The sequence below is a fragment of the Anastrepha ludens genome, chromosome 3 (assembly GCF_028408465.1).
Source record: "Anastrepha ludens isolate Willacy chromosome 3, idAnaLude1.1, whole genome shotgun sequence".
In the NCBI taxonomy this organism is placed as follows: domain Eukaryota; kingdom Metazoa; phylum Arthropoda; class Insecta; order Diptera; family Tephritidae; genus Anastrepha; species Anastrepha ludens.
In genome coordinates, this window is record NC_071499.1 from 106,497,989 (window position 1) to 106,519,331 (window position 21,343).

Sequence of the window (21,343 nt, forward strand, 5' to 3'; positions counted from 1 at the left end):
GTGCTAAGACTGTGCTTATTTTGGCTTAGCGGCGATTCTGTGAAGAGCTGTTATCACCATTTTGAAAATGGCATTAAGAAAGCTAGTACGTTGAGCCTTAGTATCTTAGTTTTCCATACCAATCAGTGCTCCTGATTCTTTGAAAGCACTGATTGGTATGGAAAAATAAAATTATCAAATATGCTGCCAAGGTGAAAGTCACAAAAAATAACTATTGGCTGTCAAACATGCAAAATTACAGCCCATTGCTTCACAGATGTTGGCAATATAAGACTGAAAATATTTCATGACATGAATTGCCAACTTCATTCAATTCGCTTTCTCGATTGGCAGTGCACAATTTAAAGTCGTCAAAAATTTAGTATCGAGACGTTAAGTAAATCATATATTAGTGTCCAAACGAATACTTGGTATCGTAAAATATTCGGCTCAAGACTGAAACCGAAGCCGAACATTCAAATTAAATATCACGTTTCAAAAATAAAATACAGGTCTTTGATTTTTTATTTTATAATATAATACATTTTTTTATAAGTATTTTTTAAAAGAAAAATCCTTGTAAACTAAGTTGTAAAGAAGCACAACAAAAAAGTTGAGTCTTAACGTTAGTAAGCTTGAATGACATTCATAAAATCAGTACTCAAAATTAAAAAGCTTATTATATGCCAAAAGCCGTTGTTCAGCTGGCCCCTCCAACTGAGTTAGCTAAAGTAAAATCGCAATCTTAAATAAAAACAATCTTAAAAAAAAAAAAAAAATTGGAAGGGGACTTGACTCCTAGCTTTTTCATAACCCAACCCACATGGGGTTACCATTTAGATGGTTTCTTTGTGATTCCCATTTATCTTTTTTGTTTTCGCTTATAGCTTGCCTAATTATTTTCTACTCTGTTTGTATTCTTCGGACTCCGTTATCGGTGGACACAATATTTTGGCTCTAGTATACTTCCTACGCTTGTGGCTGCACATCTCTCTAAGTTCTGCGATCTTGTGCGCCCACCAGTATACAGCATTTCTTTTCTTTTTTTTTTGTTCTTTGCTATTTTAGGTCTAGATGCGTGTTTTTGCTATACTTTTCGTACAGATCGTCATTTTATTTTCGTCAATAGTTGCAAGGAGCGTTGCTGGGTTTAACTTGTTTATGTTCCATTTGCGTGCACTTTTATTTAGATTTCGTTGGGTTTCCATTTCAATGCATCACATATTGATGGACACTCCAATTGTAATCATTCAGGACTCTCCCTTCTTTAGTAAAGGTGACTATGCATTCCGATGATAGGGTTATGTTAGGTGTGGTGCATTTGCAACCTGGCTTTCGGTACGGAGATGACTCTGCCATGTCCAGTACTCGTCTACCTCTTGAGTTCGTTATCGTCGAGCCCCATTCGACCGCTTCTGAGTTGAAGTCTCTCGCTATGATTAGGCCTCTCTCTAAAGTAAGTGCTTAGCGGCCGCCGTAGTCATTCGGAATTCAGAACGTAGGCTCGAATCTCAGTGAAACACTAAAATGGAGAAAAACATTTTTCTAATAGCGGTCGCCCCTCGGCAGGCAATGGCAAACTCCCAAGTGTATTTCTGCCATGAAAAAGCTCCTCATAAAAATATCTGCCGTTCGGAGTCGGCTTGAAACTGTAGGTCCCTCCATTTGTGGAACAACATCAAGACGCACACCACAAATAGGAGGAGGAGTTCGGCCAAATACCCAAAAAAGGTGTTCGCGCCAATTACATATATATATATAAGTGCTTTGTCTGCTATGCTTTCCAATTTCTGGCTGAATTCATCTACATTGTCGTTCCGCGCCTTAAGTAGCGAGAGTAACATAAGCCAGTACTTGTTCTCGTTGATTAGGATTTGTGATCTTAAAAAACGATATTAGTGCCAGCTAGCATTTACCTGAGAGCTTCATCGATTTCCTTCTCTCTGTAACATCATCTATGTCTCTGATCTCTACAGTCGAAGTTGGTCTAAGGGTTGTGACGCTTACATTGTTCCAAATATCAGCGATGATGCCGATCCATTTAGTAGCTTCCAAAAATTTTACCATTTTCTCTTTAATTATGTCTTAAGTAACCGGGATCAACGAAATTCTGAATTGAAGCGAATTAAAGGCTTACCAGAATTTGAGAAATGCACATTGTAGGACAATAAAACTACTGCTATGAAATCTATTATATCTTTATCTATTTTTTTTAGATATAGTGTGATTATCTGTTAGGGATACATGGTTCCGGAGATGTATGGTATTCTTAGCTTCTTTATCTAGAGCACTTTTTTCTGCAGCTACTAAATACTTTTAGAATTGTCCAGAATGTACCTGCAATTGTTTCTGCAAGCTTGTGGTTGTTTGCTTCGTTCTTGGGAGGTTTTCACTTCCCACAGGAAGCTCTTTCTGACAAGCATTGTAAATCATAGTTGAATTTTTCCTCTTGCGAAACTTCCAAATAGCGCTTATGACTCTAAAGCATCACTGCAGAATGGAATTGTGTCACTTTTTTGTATTTGTGTAGCATAGGTATATGTAAAGCATAGGTTAGGTAAGACTTGGCTGATCCTCTAGCTCTAACATAGATCAGAAATTGATCCATAGCGATACCAAGTGTTATATATTACACTGCGTTACAAAAACGAACTTTTTTTCTGTCCTATGAACCAAATATACTTTTTCAGAAAGGGGAGAAAAAATAAATACACGTGTATCGGCGATTTTCATGTACACGTCACAATTTTTTTTTTATGTATAAAATATAGAGCTCGTAGTTCGCCTGTGTAAAAAACTTTGGCTCATTTTTTAACACTTTTTCCGTGATCCAATCGCGCTGAATTTCTGTAGGCCGACTCGTGGAAATGCTTTTATTATGTAAAATTAAAAAAAAAAAATTAATTTTTTTCTAAATTTTCGGCATAACTTGAAGGGATTCCAAATTTTTAAACAACTTATAACCTTTAATTTATTGTTTCATACAACACACCCTGTGCCGCTTGTGTGTTTGTTACAGTTCCGGAAGTTCCGATCATCTGACAGTTGCGCTACTAGGAGAGGTACACTTTGACAATTGTTTTAAGTTCTGTTGCGCGAAAACGTCTTTCTGTATATTTCATCTTACGAAAAATGCAGTGCCCGACTCGAAATAACTTTTGTTACGTTTGTGGCTTATTCGCACCAAGTAAAAATTTTAAAAATATTACGAAAACAGTGGTTAATTCGTTTCAGAAAATATTCAAGACTGTTTATGTTCCTTACGTGCATGGAAAGCACAGTTGCCGTTATTGAGCAGTTTCTTGGCAACAAACGAGCTGACAATTATAAAAATATTGTTGCAGAAATGATTTCGGCATCGCGAAATGGGCATATTAATGTCGCTAAAGATCCATTTCCTTCACAATCATTTAGATTGTTTCCCTGGTGATTTAGGAGCTTGTAGCGATGAACATGGCGAAAGGTTCCATCAGGACAAGCCAACGTGCATAATTCGGCTGGTTGGATACAAAGAAAATGCTTCTTATTTTCGTTAGTATGTATTGTATTTGAAAAGTATAAAGTGTCCGGTCCTAATACTTCGACTGAAGCTGAAGAAATAGAAAATGACTATTTCAGTTCAGACTCGGAATCTATTTCTGACATAGAAAATTAAAAATTTAATTTTGTTTTTTATTTTTCTATTCTAATAAATTAAATAAAAGAAAAAGAAAAAAAAAAATCCCATTTTCTAATTTTTTGATGAACAAACCTTTCATCCTTCCCATTTTTGCAAGACTGTACGGAGAGACAGAATATGAACAATATACGCTCTCTCTCGCGCACCCACATTCACGTAAGTCGGTCTCGCTCGCACTAACAGGAATGAAATTTTCCAAATTTTCCATGTGATGGGACCATCAGAATGGGCTGGCTCTACACATTTCGTCAATTTATTGTATTGCCAATGTCGTGTAAAAAAGACAGCCGGTATAAAATATGTTGACTTGTGCTTCCATCAACGCACTTTCAACATGGGCTGGCAGTACTTTGGGACCATGAGAATGGGCTGGCAACCATCGTTTCATTTTATACAGACCGTAAATGAAATTCTGTTAAAATTTCAAGTGGTATAAAATATGTTGAGTAAATGTTTTTTATTAACAATTTTAAAAAATAAAAACGCATAATTAAGACCGGTATTGAGCAGCCAGCCCGCCGGATATCGATTCTAGTATTAAAAAACTAATCTCACACAAAATTTCAAGAAGTATAAAATATGTTGGGTTTTTTGGTCATGAGCTCTTAGACTATAACGCAAGAGTGCATAATGTTGAGACTGTTATTTCGCGTTCGATTAGACACAAACAAACCGTTGGCCTTAATGTTCGGTCGCAACCCGAAGCCGAAGATAAATAATCACCGAATATTGAATTTTTTATCGATAAGGAAAGTAGCTCTATCTTGCAGAAATCGTGTGAGTTCATGGAACAGCTCAAAGCCATGTAGATATGGGTCAAAGACATTTTGACTTTTGCTTTGGGCGGACACGCTTTTTAGATTCCCTTATGGAAACACAAATATATTATATTAAGCCTTTATAATTAAGGCATTTGTAATTCATAACATTAATGTATTTTGAAGTAATTTTCTAAGAAACGGTGTTTTCTGCGGATGCTCATATTGACAGTTAGAACTAACTGCAAATGACTAATTTAGCTAACGAGTTAACAAATATAAATGCGTATGCTTGCCGCGAATTCCAGTGCAGGGTAAGTACCAAACGATGCGTTGAAAGAAGCAATCAAAAATAATGTCAAAAATATAAGTGACCTTTGCTTTTCATGCTAAACGGACATTGACACAAAATAAATTAGCGCAATGCCATGAAAAATTAGTCTTTTTTATAAATAAACATTGACGTGTTCAGCTGTTATAAAAAGGGAAGCCTTTGCAATGCGTTCTGCCAGTATTTCAGTGACCTCCAACAAGCACGCTATCTTCTAAGATTTGAACTTGATGCTAAAAAGTAAAACTGGTTAAAGGGACTATAAAAAATAATTTTATTTTAAGTAGTTTAAAAGCTTAACTCGGCCCACTTTGTTATCAAACAAAAGATTTGATTAATCATAAAATTAATAGCAATCATTACGTAATGTCGTCACCACTGCTGAGCGCTCAATGTGCAGCTCAGAGCATTGGCCCGGTCAACACAATGGTCAGCACGCTAATACAAGCGTTGCTCGCCGCACAATGCGCCATCTCCCCACCTGACTTGTGGCCACCAGATTACGCTAATCAACTACTAAGAAAAGGAGAAGATACATACGATTTCGTAGTCATAGGCGCCGGCTCTGCGGGTTCTGTCATAGCCAGTCGATTAAGTGAGAATCCGAATTGGAAAGTGTTGGTGCTGGAAGCAGGCGGAGATCCTCCACAAGAGTCCGAGGTATGTTGTGTGTATGTATGTAGTCACCAAAGCAGTAGCTAAAAAGTATTCTTACTCTTCCAAACTCTCTTAGATGCCCAGCACTTTATTCGCTATGCAACACACAAACGTCGACTGGAATTATTTTACTGAATACAGCGAAAAGTCTTGTTGGGGCTTGCTTGATAGACGTTGCTATTGGCCGCGTGGTAAAATGATAGGTGGCTCGGGTGGTATGAACGGTATGCTTTATGTGCGTGGCCATCGAGGTGATTACGATGATTGGGCACAGGCTGGTAACACAGGTTGGGGTTGGGACGATGTGTTACCGTATTTCGAACGCTCCATACGACCAGTTGGTAATATCACGCACCCACAAGGATATGTTACAACTAGTGCATTTCCAGTCAACGACTTCGATGTAGAAAATATGATTTATGGAGGCACTGCAGAATTAGGTATACCCCATGTACGTGAGTTCACCGAAGGCAGCGAGACGGGATATTCCAATTTGCCAGGTACATTCCAAAATGGACGACGCATGAGCCCTGGCAAGGGACACCTGGCGAGAGTTTCGCAACGGCCTAACCTGCATGTACTCAAAAATGCCGTTGTGAAGAAATTAAATTTCGACAAGAGCGGCAACTATGTAATTTCCGTGAATTTTGTGTTGCAAGACAAATACGAAATGAAAGTGAACATTGACAAGGAACTCGTGCTGTCGGCTGGCGCAATTGAATCACCAAAGCTGTTAATGTTGTCTGGTGTGGGTCCAGCGGAGCATTTACAGGAATTAAGAATTCCTCTCATTCACAACTTGCCCATTGGTGATAATCTGAATGATCACATACACGTTGTAATATTCTTGAAATTGAACGAGCATTTCGCACGACCACTAACGGCACTCGACAATCTAGATAGCATCTACAATTATCTCATGCACCAAAGTGGACCGTTAGCATCTCACGGCACGGCTTCCTTAACTGGATTCATTAATACTCTCAAGAATGGGCCCTACCCGGATGTTCAATTTCATAATTTTATTTTGCGACGAGGTGATTTTGATGGGCTGGAAACCTACCTTACTGGTATTAATTTTAACCAAGACTTAAAAGCTCAGATACACAAAGTGCTGGAAACTGCGGACATTTTGGGTGTATCCAGTGTGGTTACTAACCCAAAGTCCACGGGAAATATACGCCTGCGAAGCGCTGATTACAGAGATCCACCTAAATTGACTTCGAACTACTTTAACGATCCCGAAGATGAGGCGACGCTATTGCGCGCTATTCGCTTCCAAGAGCAACTACTAAACACTGCAGCCTATAAAGCAATGAAGGCATCCATAATACTACCCCTTATTGCTGAGTGCAGTGTCTATGCGCTACAGAGCGACGACTATTGGCGTTGCTACATTAAGTACTTCTCATGCACCATCTATCATCAATCGGGCACTGTGAAAATGGCGCCCGAGACGGATCAGACGAGTTGTGTGAATCCACGTTTGCGTCTGCGTGGTGTTGAAAACTTGCGTGTTGCCGATGCTAGCATCATGCCAAAGGTGCCCAGCGCCAATACTAATGCGGCGACAATTATGATTGCGGAAAAAGCAGTCGATTTTATACGAGAAGATTGGCAAGGGGAAAGATTATAAAGAAGAAATACACAAATGGCCTTAACGTTCCATTGAAATTCGCATGACACCATGACAAGTTTTCTATAGAATTTAGCAAGACAAATAAATGAGGCTCGGCAGAAACTGATTACTGGTGTTTTAGGTTTGAATTTTATTTTATTAGGTGAAATACTAATAGGACTATGAATAAGTTCGTGCGGTTTTTTTTCGAAATTTGAAACTTTATTGACGTAAAATGGTTACAAATTTAATATTCAAAATATTGTCCATCGCTTACTACTACTTTTTCCCATCTTTCTGGCAATTCACGGATTCCCTTTGTGAAAAATTCGGTCGGTTTTGCCGCAATCCACGAATCGATCCATTTTTTGACTTCATCGTAATTACGGAAGTGCTGGTCAGCCAGGCCATGTTGCATCGATCGGAAGAGATAGTAATCGGATGGCGCAAGGTCTGGACTATACGGCGGGTGGGGTAGGACATCCCATTTGAGCGTTTCTAAGTATGTTTTGACCACTTGTGCAACATGTGGCCGAGCATTGTCATGTTGCAAAATAACTTTGTCGTGTCTATCGGCGTATTGCGGCCGTTTTTCTCGCAGTGCTCGGCTCAAACGCATCAATTGTCGTCGGTAGACATTCCCCGTAATCGTTTCATTCGGTTTCAGTAGCTCATAATACACAACACCCAGCTGGTCCCACCAGATACACAGCATAACCTTCAGGCCATGAATATTCTGCGCCGACGTCGATGTTGAAGCATGGCCAGGGTATCCATACGTTGCCCGACGTTTTGGATTGTCGTAATGGACCCACTTTTCATCGCCAGTCACAATTCGATGCAAAAAACCCTTTCTTTTGTGCCGTTGAAGCAGTTGTTCGCATGCCATAAAACGGCGTTCAACGTCTCTTGGCTTCAATTCATACGGCACCCAATGGCCTACCTTTCGGATCATTCCCATGGCTTTTAAACGTTTGGAAATGGTTGATTGATCAACTCCCAAAGTTTTTGCAACCTCTTCTTGCGTTTGAGCCGGATCTTGATCGAGCAATTCCTCCAATTCGGTATCCATGAACTTTGGCGGCGCACCCTCGCGTTCTTCGTCTTCCAAGCCAAAATCACCACTTTTAAAGCGTGCAAACCACTTCTGGCACGTTCGCTCAGATAGAGCATGCTCACCATAAACTTCCACCAAGATACGATGACTTTCGGCTGCTTTTTTCTTCATATTAAAATAATGAAGAAGAATTCCCCGCAAAAACACATTATTTGGCACGAAATTCGACATTTTCAAGTGTGGTAAAAATATTGTTGTTTACGCTTCAAATAAAAAACTTATACTGACGTTTGTGCCTTACGACAGTAGCTCTCCAATGAATGTTTGGAAATGTGGATCGATGGAATAATAATCAAGTTACGCCATCTGTTGTAAAACCGCACGAACTTATAAATAGACCTATTATGTTGGCGTGTTTGCGAGCCGCATTGAAATCAAAAATGTGTTATATATTTATGTGTGTATGTGTGTTTGTATTAATCTTAACTTAGCTAATTGTTACATAGTCTGTACGAAATTCTAAAAGAAAACATAGACTTAGAATAAATGAATTGTATTAAGTTTTTTCATGGATTTAGTATCACTACCGCAACTCATTGTTCTTTTATGTACCACAAATTGTACCGAATTCATTGAAGATACGAATAATTATAAGCTCAAAGCAATTTTTTTCTGAAATATTAGTAATTAGCAAATTTAGTTACTTAATATTGAATTTATATCAATATTAAGTAACTAAATTTAAATTTCGTACAAAATTAGATTTAAGTAAAATGAAATCATGGAACTATCCGTTCGACTACCAGACTACTGCAGCGTGTATCAGGCAGAGGTTCTAGCTAGGAAAGAAGTGGCTACATACCTAAATTTGCATGCCGTAACAAAAACGACTATAAACATATTCTCGGATAGCCAAGCGACTATTAAATCAATGAATGCGACTATACTAAGATCAAAGGTTGCACAGGAATGCCGAGCAGCCCTAAATGATATTAGCGTCGTATTCAAGGTCAGCCTTATTTGGGTTCCGGGTCACAGAGATATTGAGGGAAACTGTAAAGCTTATGAGCTAGCCAGAAAAGGTACTGCTCTTCAACTGCTCAGCGATAAAAGTACCATTGGAGTACCTTTGGCAAGGAGTAAATTAATAGTAAAAAACAACATTATCCAAGAGGCCAATAGGTCATAGGAAGAAGAAGATACATGCGTAACAGCCAGGCTACTATGGCCGCAAATAAACAAGAAAAGAACAAAGGAATTGCTTAGCCTCTCAAGAGAAGATATTTCGAGGGTCGCATATTGTAGAAGCTGCAGAGATGAGGAGGAGGAAGAAACAGTAGAGCACTTCCTTTGCAATTGTCCAGCCTTAGCTAAAATCAGAGCAGGTTGTCTAGGTAAACACTTTTTCAATTCTCTTACAGAACTATCTGGCGCGGGGATTAGACCAATCCTGCGCTTCATAAGAGCCTCAAAATGGTTTCACGAAAGTAAATAAACAAGGTTCCCGTGTCGCACAGTGGTATCACAACGGACTTGTGAGGTCTAAGTTAGTTGGTCATACGGGCCGACTTCCACCACAACCTAACCTAACCTTACCTAAAATGAAATCAAGCAAACTCGTATTAGATAATGAGTGATAGTTTCTAAGTGCGCGAGCAATGGGTACATTACTCGCAAATTTCGTCTTGAAGTTTTCCAAACGAAAAGCGTAAACATTACAAAAACTTCTTTGTGGAACATTAAAGCTTATGCGCTCAAGCTGATCTGGACAGTCGACGTTGCCATTAACAACACTGAGAGTAACCGAAAGTGACTGTCCTTCTCGTTACTAGAGTTTCTAGATTAATTAGCATTAGGGAACGTAATACCTGTCTAAGAAACATTTTCTGAATGCGCTCTATTCTAGTAATCGAAAGTTAGTAATCGAAAGGTCTCCAAACAATAACGAAATTTCGAAATGCATGCCCTTTACATTTTTTACATATTTCGGTCTGCTATAAAATGGCCGGGTCGATTTGTGGGGAGGCAAAAAAATCGCCCATTGCTCTGTAAAAATCATATTCTAGGGATCAAAATAAGAAACTTTGCCGAAGGAACCATACCTCTAAAATGAATTCTGATGTCCCCTAATTTGGGTCGAACTTTTAGTGTCTTTTGTGGGAAGGCAAAAAAATCGCCCATTGCTCTATGAGAAAAATATTCTAGGGACCAAAATAACAAACTTTGCCGAAGGAACCATACCTCTAAAACGAATTCTGATGTCAGCAGAATTCAACCTGCAACCCTTACAGGTCATTGGAAAGTAGAGGATCATGCAGCTAGACTCAATCTACCCTTCAATCCTATCTGCAGAAGCTGTCAAGCGGAAGAGGCGAAGGAAAGTCTTTTCCACTATTTATGTGAATGTCCGGGACTAGCCAGGGCACGACTCCAGACATCGAGATAAAGGATTTGCTGTTATACTTGGACCTCACTAGATGGATCTGATTTGGACACAACAAAAAAAAACAAAAAACACACATCATCACACGAGATAGTGGTAGTAAAACGGTGGTGGTCAGTAATTAGGAGTATTTCAGTGGAAATGTTCAACCACCTCAACAACAACAACAACATCATCAGCCTGTCTATATATTTTTAGTAAACGTTCCCCACGTTTGCAGCGCAAAATACTTGGGCGTGAAGCTAAGCGCCAAGTTAAAATGGAAGGAACATTTTAAAGCAACAAATCTGAATATCGAATATAATAAACCTAATTGGCTTATCAGCAGAAACTCAAACCTGAGTGTTGAAAACAGACTCTTAATTTACAATCAGATCCTTAAATCAGTATGGACCTGTGGCCAGCGAAAAATAATGTTGAGATGATACAACGCTTCCAAAATAAGGTGCTCCGAAATATCGTAAAAGCACCTTGGTTTGCTCGGAACACCGACATACACAGAGATCTGCAGGTGAAACAGTCAACGACACAATAAACTCTTTCGCCGCTAAACAGGCTAAAATAATTCAGCCAACGTTGAAGCTTCCACTCTTTGCAACGAAGCAAATTTACACAAGAAGATTGAAAAGAAACAAACCACTAGACCTTGTAGTTAACCCATTTTTATAAAGGTCCATATTTAAAAAAAAAAAAATTACTTGTTAGTTTTGTTAACTGGGTGTAATAGCATAAAATGTAAATGTAAATTTTTAATGATTCAATAAACACCAAAAAAAAAGATTAAATTCTACTGTAGAAGTGTGAGAGAAAAATTGCTATTTAAATTCGTTTTATTGATGATACTTTCGATAAGTCAATTGCACTTTCGCATGAAAAAAGAAATCCGGCATTCCTGAGTAGTACTGCCTTCATTCGTTTCAAGTAACCCGTTCTAGTACTTATTAACGAGCCCTTACATTCGACAATTCAAAATTTTTTTAAATTACTTCTATTGGAATAATCGAAATACTTCCTTAGCAAACGTTTAAAGATTTTGGTACGATGGAACAATGAAAGAAATAGCAATGTCCAATAAAAGTCTACTAAAGTAAAATACCCGCCGAGAGGCGCTCTTCTCTTCAAGCTATATCTTAGAGCTAAGAAGCAATACGAAATTTTTGAATTGTATGTAATTTGCCACTTACCAATATTTTTTTCACTTTAACAATATTTTATTTATACTATATGGGTCAAAAAGTTCATAAGGTGAGAGGGTAAAAACAATTTGTTCAACCAAAATTTATTTTATTATTCAACATAGGTCCCTTCTAGGGCGATACACTTTTCCCAACGGTCTTATAACATTTTGATGCCTTTCCAAAATGATCGATAGAAAGTCCTTCAAAATACGCGTCTGTTTCCCATTCAACTTCTTCATTTGATCGAAATCTCCTTCCCTGAGGCCATCTCTTCAAGTTTGGAAACAGCCAATAGTCGCTGGGGGTCAAATCTGGAGAATACGGTGGATGGGGAAGCAATTCGTAGAGCAATTCGTGCAATTTTGCCATGACAATCGTTGATTTGTGAGCCGGTATATTGTCTTGATGGAACAACCCTTGTTTCTTTGCTATATGAGGCCGCTTTTTCTTGATTTCGTCGTTTAAACGGTCCAACAAGCTGGCAAAATACTCGCCGGTGACCGTTTTACCCTTTTCAAGATAGTCGATGAAGAGTGCACCTCAAGCATCCCAAAAATGCTGGCCAAGACCTTTCCAGCCGATTATTGCGTCTTTGGACGTTTTGGTCGGCTTTGGCCGACTTCCAACCACTCTGCCGACTGTTTATTCGACTGTGGCGTGTAGTGGTGGATCCATGTTTCGTCCATTGTTATGAATCGACGCAAAAACTCGCTTGGATTGCAGCGAAACAGCTCCAAACAATGCTCAGAATCCATTATTCGTTGTTTTTTTTTGGTTGATTGTGAGAAAACGCGGCACCCATCTTCCGACTAGCTTTTTCACACCCAAATCTTCATGCGAAATCGTTCCTACTGACACTTTCGATATGCTTACGGCCTCTGCTAACTGGCGCAGTTTTACTTTACGATGATTCAGAATGATACGATGGATTTTTTTGATGTTTTCTGGAACAACTGCTTCATTTGGACGTTCTGAACGCGCTGCGTCCTCAGTGCCCGTACGACCGCATCTAAATTCGCGAAACCATCGTTCAACGGTTCCGATCGATGGAGCGGAGTCCGAATAATACTTCTGTAGCCATTGGTGTATTTCCAGTGTTTTTTTATTTATTAAAAAACAGTGTTTTATCAATACACGAAATTCTTTTGAATCCATTTTATCACAAAACCAAAAGTAACTTCACTTAAACGACTGTAACTCACAAACTAATCGGCAAAATGTCATGAAAATTTGACAAGTAGCTTCTAAAGGGCGGTTCTTACTAAATACCATATGCTTTTGATATTGACGCTGCCATCTATGCCTCACCTTATGAACTTATTGGACCATGTATATTAGTATTTTAAAATCTCTCTTCTCACCCCACGAATATTTTTATGGAGAAAATGCAGAATCCCGTCAACGAAAAATCAACGGGATTTTTTAGCAACTTTAAATTTGCACTTTATTGTACTAAAATTTAATAAACTATAAAACAACATACGTATCACGGCCCTGCAAGCATACCACTAGGCCCTGCACTGAAAAGCATTTTCTCTGTAGCTGTCCGGCGTTTTCTAGGCTTAGGCTTAGGCTGTTAAAATGCGATGTATTGAGTATGGATAAAGTTCATACTCATCCGCTTCAGGATCTCTTAAGATTAATCAATGATTTTAAAAGATTCGCGGAATGGCCTTAAGGGGGGAAGCTGGTCTAGAATTTTGAAAAAATCGAAAAATTTTTTTTCGTCTTAAAAGGTGCTTTAGGGTCTTAGAAATAATATACCAAATGAGGGATGCCAGCAAAAATGTCTAAATGCCCAAATTTTTCATTCGACGGCAGTGCCTCGCAGGTATGCCCCGAACGCTACTTACAACTTTAAACGCGTTTTTCTCGAAATCACTTTTTTTAAACTGGCCGAAGACATAACTAACAAATCTTTACCGATTCTTACGAAATTTTGACAATACATTCGAAATACCTTTCTCCGGAGACGTACGTAGGATTTTTTATTTATGTTACATAGTTTTTTTTTTTAATCAACAATTTTATGTCGTTCTTTATAGTGAAAATTGTAACTTTTTGTTCAAACGTGCACCATTTCGCGAAAAAACAAAATATCGAAAAAATCCTACGTACGTCTCTTTCTGTTGTTATATAGAAACTAAAAAAATTTTATTTTTTGATCCAGGACAAAAATTAAGGAGTTTACGTCTTCGGCAATGGACCCACTAGAAAAAAAGGCGCCTTAGGAGAACTGCTGGACAGCGGCCATTTTGAAATTAATTCAGACGAAAAATTTTGTATTTGTACCATGAAAGCTATATTATTAAACCTATTTCACAGATTTTCGATTGATTCCTTTGTTGAGTCAAAATAAATTCATAAAATATGCCCATTTTTTGCGCTCTAGACCAGCTTCCCCCCTTAAATCAACTGGCCTTTTCCATGTTACCATCCATACTGTATTTATCCTGTCTTTCTATATCTTCCTCTGTAGTCTATCCGGGTGTAGTACACTTCTTCCTGACTAAGCGTTTAGACTTGTCCAACCTCCCACAAATCTAATCGAATCTAATCTACGTACCACAAATCTTTTCAAAAATTCCAATTAAAAACCGCGGAATTGGTATGAAAAATTTGAGGACTTTTCCTAATATTTGTAAAAAAGGTGAAAATCGGATTTATATGGTTTTCGTTTGACAAGGTACAGCTGCCTCCGTAAGAAAATAATGAAAAATTAATCAAGTAAAGGAAAATAGTTAAAACTGGTCAAAATATTGTCACAGGAAGAAAAATAAATTACACAAAATTTAAAGTTATAAATACCTATATAAAAAATTATCGCTTAAAGTAAAAAAGCTGTATATTTTATTGAGCAGCTCTAGTAATGTCGGCGCGTGTGTATGCAATCTAGCTTTTGAAATTAACGCATTGTGAAAATGGGAGGCACTCATTGGCAGTGAGAACTAATCTGCATTTTCCCAGTATTGCTAAGCCGGTCGATGCGCCAAAAAATGTAGGAATATTTATGCTGTGCTCTGATCCCTTTACAGAGATTATCTTAACTAATGAGAAGAAATGTTAATCAATTTTCCCATTCTCTTTCAACAAAGTCAATATTCGTTTACTGCACTCATCGTCACAATGTGAATACTCCGTCAGGTTCGTTGGTTTTTTTGTTACAAAACATAATAATTTATATATTAAAACAAGTAAACAGACATTGACACAGATATTTTTACAACAATGATATACGAATTTAGTTTTTTTTTGCACATAATTACAGTGGTGTTCATCTGTTATAAAAAGGGAAACAATTGCAAGAACTTCTGTCAGTATTTCAGTGACCTGCAGCAATAAATCTTCTTAGTTGAGGGAAGCGTTTAAGCCAGTAGGAAAATAAGCTCTCAAATATTTAATTGGTAGTGTACGCGTGCACTTGATTCATATCGCTGATAATAAACGTTTTTATTTTAATGGCCGGCCAAGCGCACATCAATACAACTCCATCAACAGGCTGATAAATCATAAAACAGAAACAATTAAAAAATTTCAGTAACTAACAGTAATTGCTACGCAATGTCGTCACCACTGCTGAGCGCTCAATGTGCAGCTCAGAGCATTGGCCCGGTCAACACAATGGTCAGCACGCTAATACAAGCTTTGCTCGCCGCACAATGCGCCATCTCCCCACCTGACTTGTGGCCACCCGATTACGCTAATCAACTACTGAGAAAAGGAGAAGATACATACGATTTCGTAGTCATAGGCGCCGGCTCTGCGGGTTCCGTGATAGCCAGTCGATTAAGTGAGAATCCGAATTGGAAAGTGTTGGTGCTGGAAGCGGGCGGTGATCCTCCACAAGAGTCCGAGGTATGTTGAGCGTATGTGGCCACTAAAGCGGTAGCTAAAAGATATTCTTTTTTTCTCAAACCCTCTTAGGTGCCCAGCACTTTATTCGCTCTGGAACATTCAAAAGTAGACTGGAATTATTTGACTGAATACAGCGAAAAGGCTTGTTGGGGCTTGGTTGATAGACGTTGCTATTGGCCGCGTGGTAAAATGATAGGTGGCACGGGTGGTATGAATGGCATGCTTTATATACGCGGCCATCGAGGCGATTATGATGATTGGGCACAGGCTGGTAACACAGGTTGGGGTTGGGACGATGTGCTACCATATTTCGAACGCTCCATACGACCAGTTGGTAATGTCACGCATCCTCAAGGATACGTTACACTCAATGCGTTTCCGTTCAACGATGCGGACGTTCAAAATATGGTATATGGAGGCACTGCAGAATTGGGTATACCACGTCTACGCGAGTTCACCGAAGGCAGCGAGACGGGATATACCAATTTGCCAGGTACATTCCAAAATGGACGACGCAGAAGCACAGGCAAGGGCCACCTTGCGAGAGTTTCGCAACGCCCAAATCTACAGGTCATCAAAAATGCGCTTGTGACAAATTTCAATTTCGATGATAGTGGCGAAAATGTGCGTTCAGTCAGTTTCACTGTACGAAACAAACATAAAATGCGAGTACATATTGGCAAAGAGTTGATGTTGTCGGCTGGCGCAATTGATTCACCAAAGCTGTTAATGTTGTCTGGTGTGGGTCCGGCAGTGCATTTGAAGCAACTGAACATTCCAGTGGTCCATGACTTACCTGTCGGCAATAATCTGTATGATCACGTGCAGGTTGTGACATTCTTGAAATTAAACGAGCATTTGGCACGGCCTCTAACGCCCCGCGATAGCCTAGATAACATTTACAACTATCTAATTCACCAAAATGGGCCTTTAGCTTCTCACGGCACTGCGTCGCTAGTAGGATTCATCAATACGCTCAAGAATGGGCCATACCCGGATATTGAATATCATCATTTCACTTTGCGACGAGGTGATTTTGATGGCCTAGAAACTTTCCTTACTGGCCTTAATATCAACGAAGAATTTACAGCTCATATACGAAGAGTGATTGAAACTGCGGACGTTTTGGGCATCTTCAATGTGCTCTCGAACCCAAAATCCACGGGAAACGTACGCCTGCGAAGCGCTGATTACAGAGATCCACCTAAATTGACACCCAACTACTTTAGTGATCGCGCAGATGAGGCGACGTTATTGCGCGCAATCCGCTTCCAAGAGCAACTACTAAACACTGCAGCCTATAAAGCAATGAAGGCATCCATAATACTACCCCTGATTGCTGAGTGCAGTGTCTATGCGCTACAGAGCGACGACTATTGGCGTTGCTACATTAAGTACTTCTCATGCACCACTTATCATCAGGCGGGCTCTGTGAAAATGGCGCCCGAGACGGATCAGACGAGCTGTGTGAATCCACGTTTGCGTCTGCGTGGTGTTGGAAACTTGCGTGTGGCCGATGCTAGCATCATGCCAAAGATTTCCAGTGCAAATACAAATGCGGCTACAATTATGATTGCTGAAAAGGCCGTAGATTTTATACGCGAAGATTGGCAAGGTTAGGAGCTTTATTTACTTATTTATTTTTGTATTTTATCTATATTTATTTGAAATATATATTCAGTTTTTTACAACACTTATGTACCTTTGAGTGATCTCTCCTTCTGGGCTAACTTTATTTTTTTAGAATTTATACCCTCAAATTTCAGCATAAAAGTTTTGAAGCGCAATAAAGAAGGGTCGAAAGAATTATTGACTGCTGACTGATAGACGTACTAAAGTATTTCTGCTGGTTGTAACGGGGAAACATGTCATTGAAGTGGAGGTCACCTGCAACAATGCGATCGCGAGGATTGAGCGTTGGTTGCACAATGCCAAACTCCGGCTAGCAGGGCAGTTTTGTTGAGCAAAAGACACAGGAGGTAGAGTTTGACGGTAAATGTCCGAGTCCCCGACACTCATTCTAAACCGGCTATACAGTACCTACCTAATTGTTATGATTGACTCGCGCATGACCTTCAGAGAGCATGCGGTTAGAGTCAGCACAAAAGGCGCCCTAGTTACAAATGCTCTAACACGGTTGCTACCGAACATTGGGGGAGTCCAAGGTGCAAAGAGGATGCTTCTATCTACTGTGACAAGACACCTACGAGAGGCCAGGCTGGTTTATAGGTTAAGCGCTTTGCGAGTATCCTGTGCTTACCTGACAGTAACGGAGCATGCAATTTACGAGATTGCGGTAAAAAGCCCACTGGATATCCGAGCACGTGAACAAAACCGTCTCTTGCCAAGGTAAGGTGCTTTTACATGGCCGTATGGCATCTTAGTCAATCATCTTAAGGGGGGAAGCTGGTCTAGAGCGCAAAAAATGGGCATATTTTATGAATTTATTTTGACTCAACAAAGGAATCAATCGAAAATCTGTGAAATAGGTTTAATAATATAGCTTTCATGGTACAAATACAAAATTTTTCGTCTGAATTAATTTCAAAATGGCCGCTGTCCAGCAGTTCTCCTAAGGCGCCTTTTTTTCTAGTGGGTCCATTGCCGAAGACGTAAACTCCTTAATTTTTGTCCTGGATCAAAAAATAAAATTTTTTTAGTTTCTATATAACAACAGAAAGAGACGTACGTAGGATTTTTTCGATATTTTGTTTTTTCGCGAAATGGTGCACGTTTGAACAAAAAGTTACAATTTTCACTATAAAGAACGACATAAAATTGTTGATTAAAAAAAAAACTATGTAATATAAATAAAAAATCCTACGTACGTCTCCGGAGAAAGGTATTTCGAATGTATTGTCAAAATTTCGTAAGAATCGGTAAAGATTTGTTCGAGTTATGTCTTCGGCCAGTTTAAAAAAAGTGATTTCGAGAAAAACGCGTTTAAAATTGTAAGTAGCGTTCGGGGCATACCTGCGAGGCATTGCCGTCGAATGAAAAATTTGGGCATTTAGACATTTTTGCTGCCATCCCTCATTTGGTATATTATTTCTAAGACCCTAAAGCACCTTTTAAGACAAAAAAAAATGTTTCGATTTTTTCAAAATTCTAGACCAGCTTCCCCCCTTAAATCGTTCTTTTCTTAGTAACTAATAAACTATTGTACATTAGCTTAATATAGTCTGTAAGAATGTATCCATTCAAAGACAATAAATAAATAAATAAAATAAATAAATAAAACCAACAAGCGACCAAAAGTTGGAACAGCGCATGGCGTCTTTTAAAGCATGCCAACGAATATGGAATCCTGCTTCTAATGGATGCTGGAAACACGAACTTATCCCTAACTTTGCTAAGTAGTTAAGACGAAGACACGGACAAGTGGATTACTTTCTCTCTCAGTTGCTAAGCTGATACAGTGTGCTTCACCACACTGTCCTACTTGCCCAGAGGAGTTTAAAGATATTCAACATGCACTCTTCTACTGCCCAAGATTTGCAAGAGAAAGCGAGTAGTTAGACACGATATTTGGAAGATAGCCAAGTGAGACAAATTTAACTGATAATTAGGCACATTGCTGGGATTCTACATGCAAGTTTGGCAAGCAAGTATTGCGTACGCCACGCAAGCAGGATGAAGAAAAGCGATCAGAAACAGACCCAGCGGCAGCTAGACCCAAATAATATCAACGATCTATGCCGCATCTGATCACAACCGAGCTTGCCAACCAGTGCTGAATTCAACATGAAACAGTGTTCCAGAGGAGGTCGACTCAGACGCACCGACGACAATTACAGACGTTTGAGCTAACAACTGACGAGCATCTCATACGCAGACAAGACGATAATGCACATGCCGTTGTCGCACCCTTTCGAAGTTCCATCCGCTTCAAAAAGAAAGAAATGGAAACTATCAACGACGTATAATACACAATAAGTCATCTCAAAAAAAAATAAATAAATATTGCAGTCAAAAATAGCGACTTTACAGATTTGATTTTATTCCCAGTGTATTGGAATGCTTCAGGCGCAAAAATTATTTTATAGTCAAGCCATAGCAGCTTTCAATATCGTATAACACGCATTACAACGGTGCATGTCAAGCTGTGTATCATTTTAATCCCTAAATGTATGTTATATAAATGCTATGAAATAATAAGCGCCACGGCCATTGGGCCATAGAAAGACTCTTTGAGTATCACAACTATTGAGGAATACAAACGCAAATTCACTGCTTCGATTAACTACAGTTCCGCTCAACTGAATAGGTTTGACTTCTTTTTTAGACTTAGAACATAATATATATTAATATCTTCATAACGAGCACTCGGATTTAAACCAAATAAATTTTTTTAAGTAAAACGATCAATTATTTATAAAATACCAAAGGGGTTTTTTTTGGTTTGGTTTTTATATTTTTTTATTATATTTTCAAAAACATGGCTGAAAATCTACATTATTTTTGGCTCAAGTGAATAGGTTTGACCAACAAAACTATAAAAAAAAATTATTCACAGCAATATTTCATGGCACTTGGGAACTTAAGTAATAAAAGACACTATTTCTGCATTATTTAATATTTGGTATGACCACCCTTATTCTTAATTATTTCAAACATTCGAGTTGATAAGGAATCGTAATATTTTTCAATTTCACTCAGTGAAATAGTTGACCAGGCTTTTTTAATCGCTTCAACCAGGGTCGCCGAGTCTTAAAAATGTCTTGCCCCTTCATACACTCTCCTGGATAAAAATCCCCAAATGTTCTCGATAGTATTTATGTCTGGGGAGTATGGCGGTCACTCGAACAGTTTGACATTCTGGTCCTTAATCCACTGTTTTGTACCCCGGGCTGTATGGATGGGGGCGTTGTCTTGTTGGTACGTCCATTGAATAGGTCCAAAAATTTCGGAAAACTGGGGAAAAGCCTTTTGGAGCACTGTCTTGTAGACATTTGCATTCATCGTTGATGAAACAAACTGCAGCTCGCAAGTTCCATAAAACGATATGGCTCCCCAAACCATTACGCCTCCTGTACAGGAGTGATGACGACTCAAAAAGCATTCCTCTTTTCGCAAGTCGTGAAAATAATATTGTAGTTGTAGCCATCCATGGAGGATGGTTCCATGTGTAGAAGTCCACGCAAGTGGGGAAAGTTACTGATCGCCATTCACTTGGGAGTGGCCAGGACGATTCTTCTACATATGGTTCAAGCAGCTCACAACGGCCGGGATTAGCCCACGTATCCTCTGGGTAGCTCCCGAACACCCGTTCGGGAGTGAGCTAACGTGAGAAGGCGAAGCATTCCAGGATAGCTGGTTGTGCGCTGGGTTTGGGACCCGCCACTTAAAAATCCCCCCCAATGAAAAGAATTACAAAGCCTCGGATGAGAACTGCCTTTACTGATGACGACCCCTGCAAACGAAATAAGGAATATGATTTGAGGGCATGCACCTGGAATGTCCGGTCCCTTAATGGGGAAGGTGCCTCTGCCCGGCTGGTTGATGTCTTCGTGAGAGTAAAGGCTGACATCACTGCCATCCAAGAGATGCGATGGACGGGGCAAGGTAAGAAAAACCTAGGACCTTGCGACGTCTACTACAGCTGCCATGTAAAGGAGCGCAAATTCGGTGTCGGATTTGTTGTGGGAGAGAGACTTCGTCGCCAAGTACTGTCGTTCACTCCGGTGGACGAGCGTCTCGCAATAATCCGCATCAAAGCGCGATTTTTTTAACATATCGCTAATTTGCGCCCACGCCCCGACGGAAGAGAAGGACGATGCAACCAAAG

At 39.3% G+C, this 21,343-nt stretch overlaps 2 protein-coding genes across 2 annotated transcripts; both read left to right on the forward strand.

Moving 5' to 3' along the window:
- Positions 1-5,113: 5,113 nt before the first annotated feature.
- LOC128857637 (glucose dehydrogenase [FAD, quinone]-like) lies at positions 5,114-7,040 on the forward strand. Its single transcript, XM_054093384.1, has 2 exons — positions 5,114-5,407; positions 5,481-7,040. The coding sequence occupies exons 1-2, from the start codon at positions 5,114-5,116 to the stop codon at positions 7,038-7,040; spliced, it is 1,854 nt and encodes a 617-aa protein (XP_053949359.1).
- An 8,003-nt stretch (positions 7,041-15,043) lies between these two features.
- Positions 15,044-17,246, forward strand: LOC128856681 (glucose dehydrogenase [FAD, quinone]-like). The gene is made up of 2 exons (XM_054091995.1): positions 15,044-15,555; positions 15,625-17,246. Exons 1-2 carry the CDS (start codon positions 15,262-15,264, stop codon positions 17,173-17,175), a joined length of 1,845 nt encoding a protein of 614 aa, XP_053947970.1. The 5' UTR covers positions 15,044-15,261; the 3' UTR covers positions 17,176-17,246.
- Positions 17,247-21,343: the final 4,097 nt, after the last annotated feature.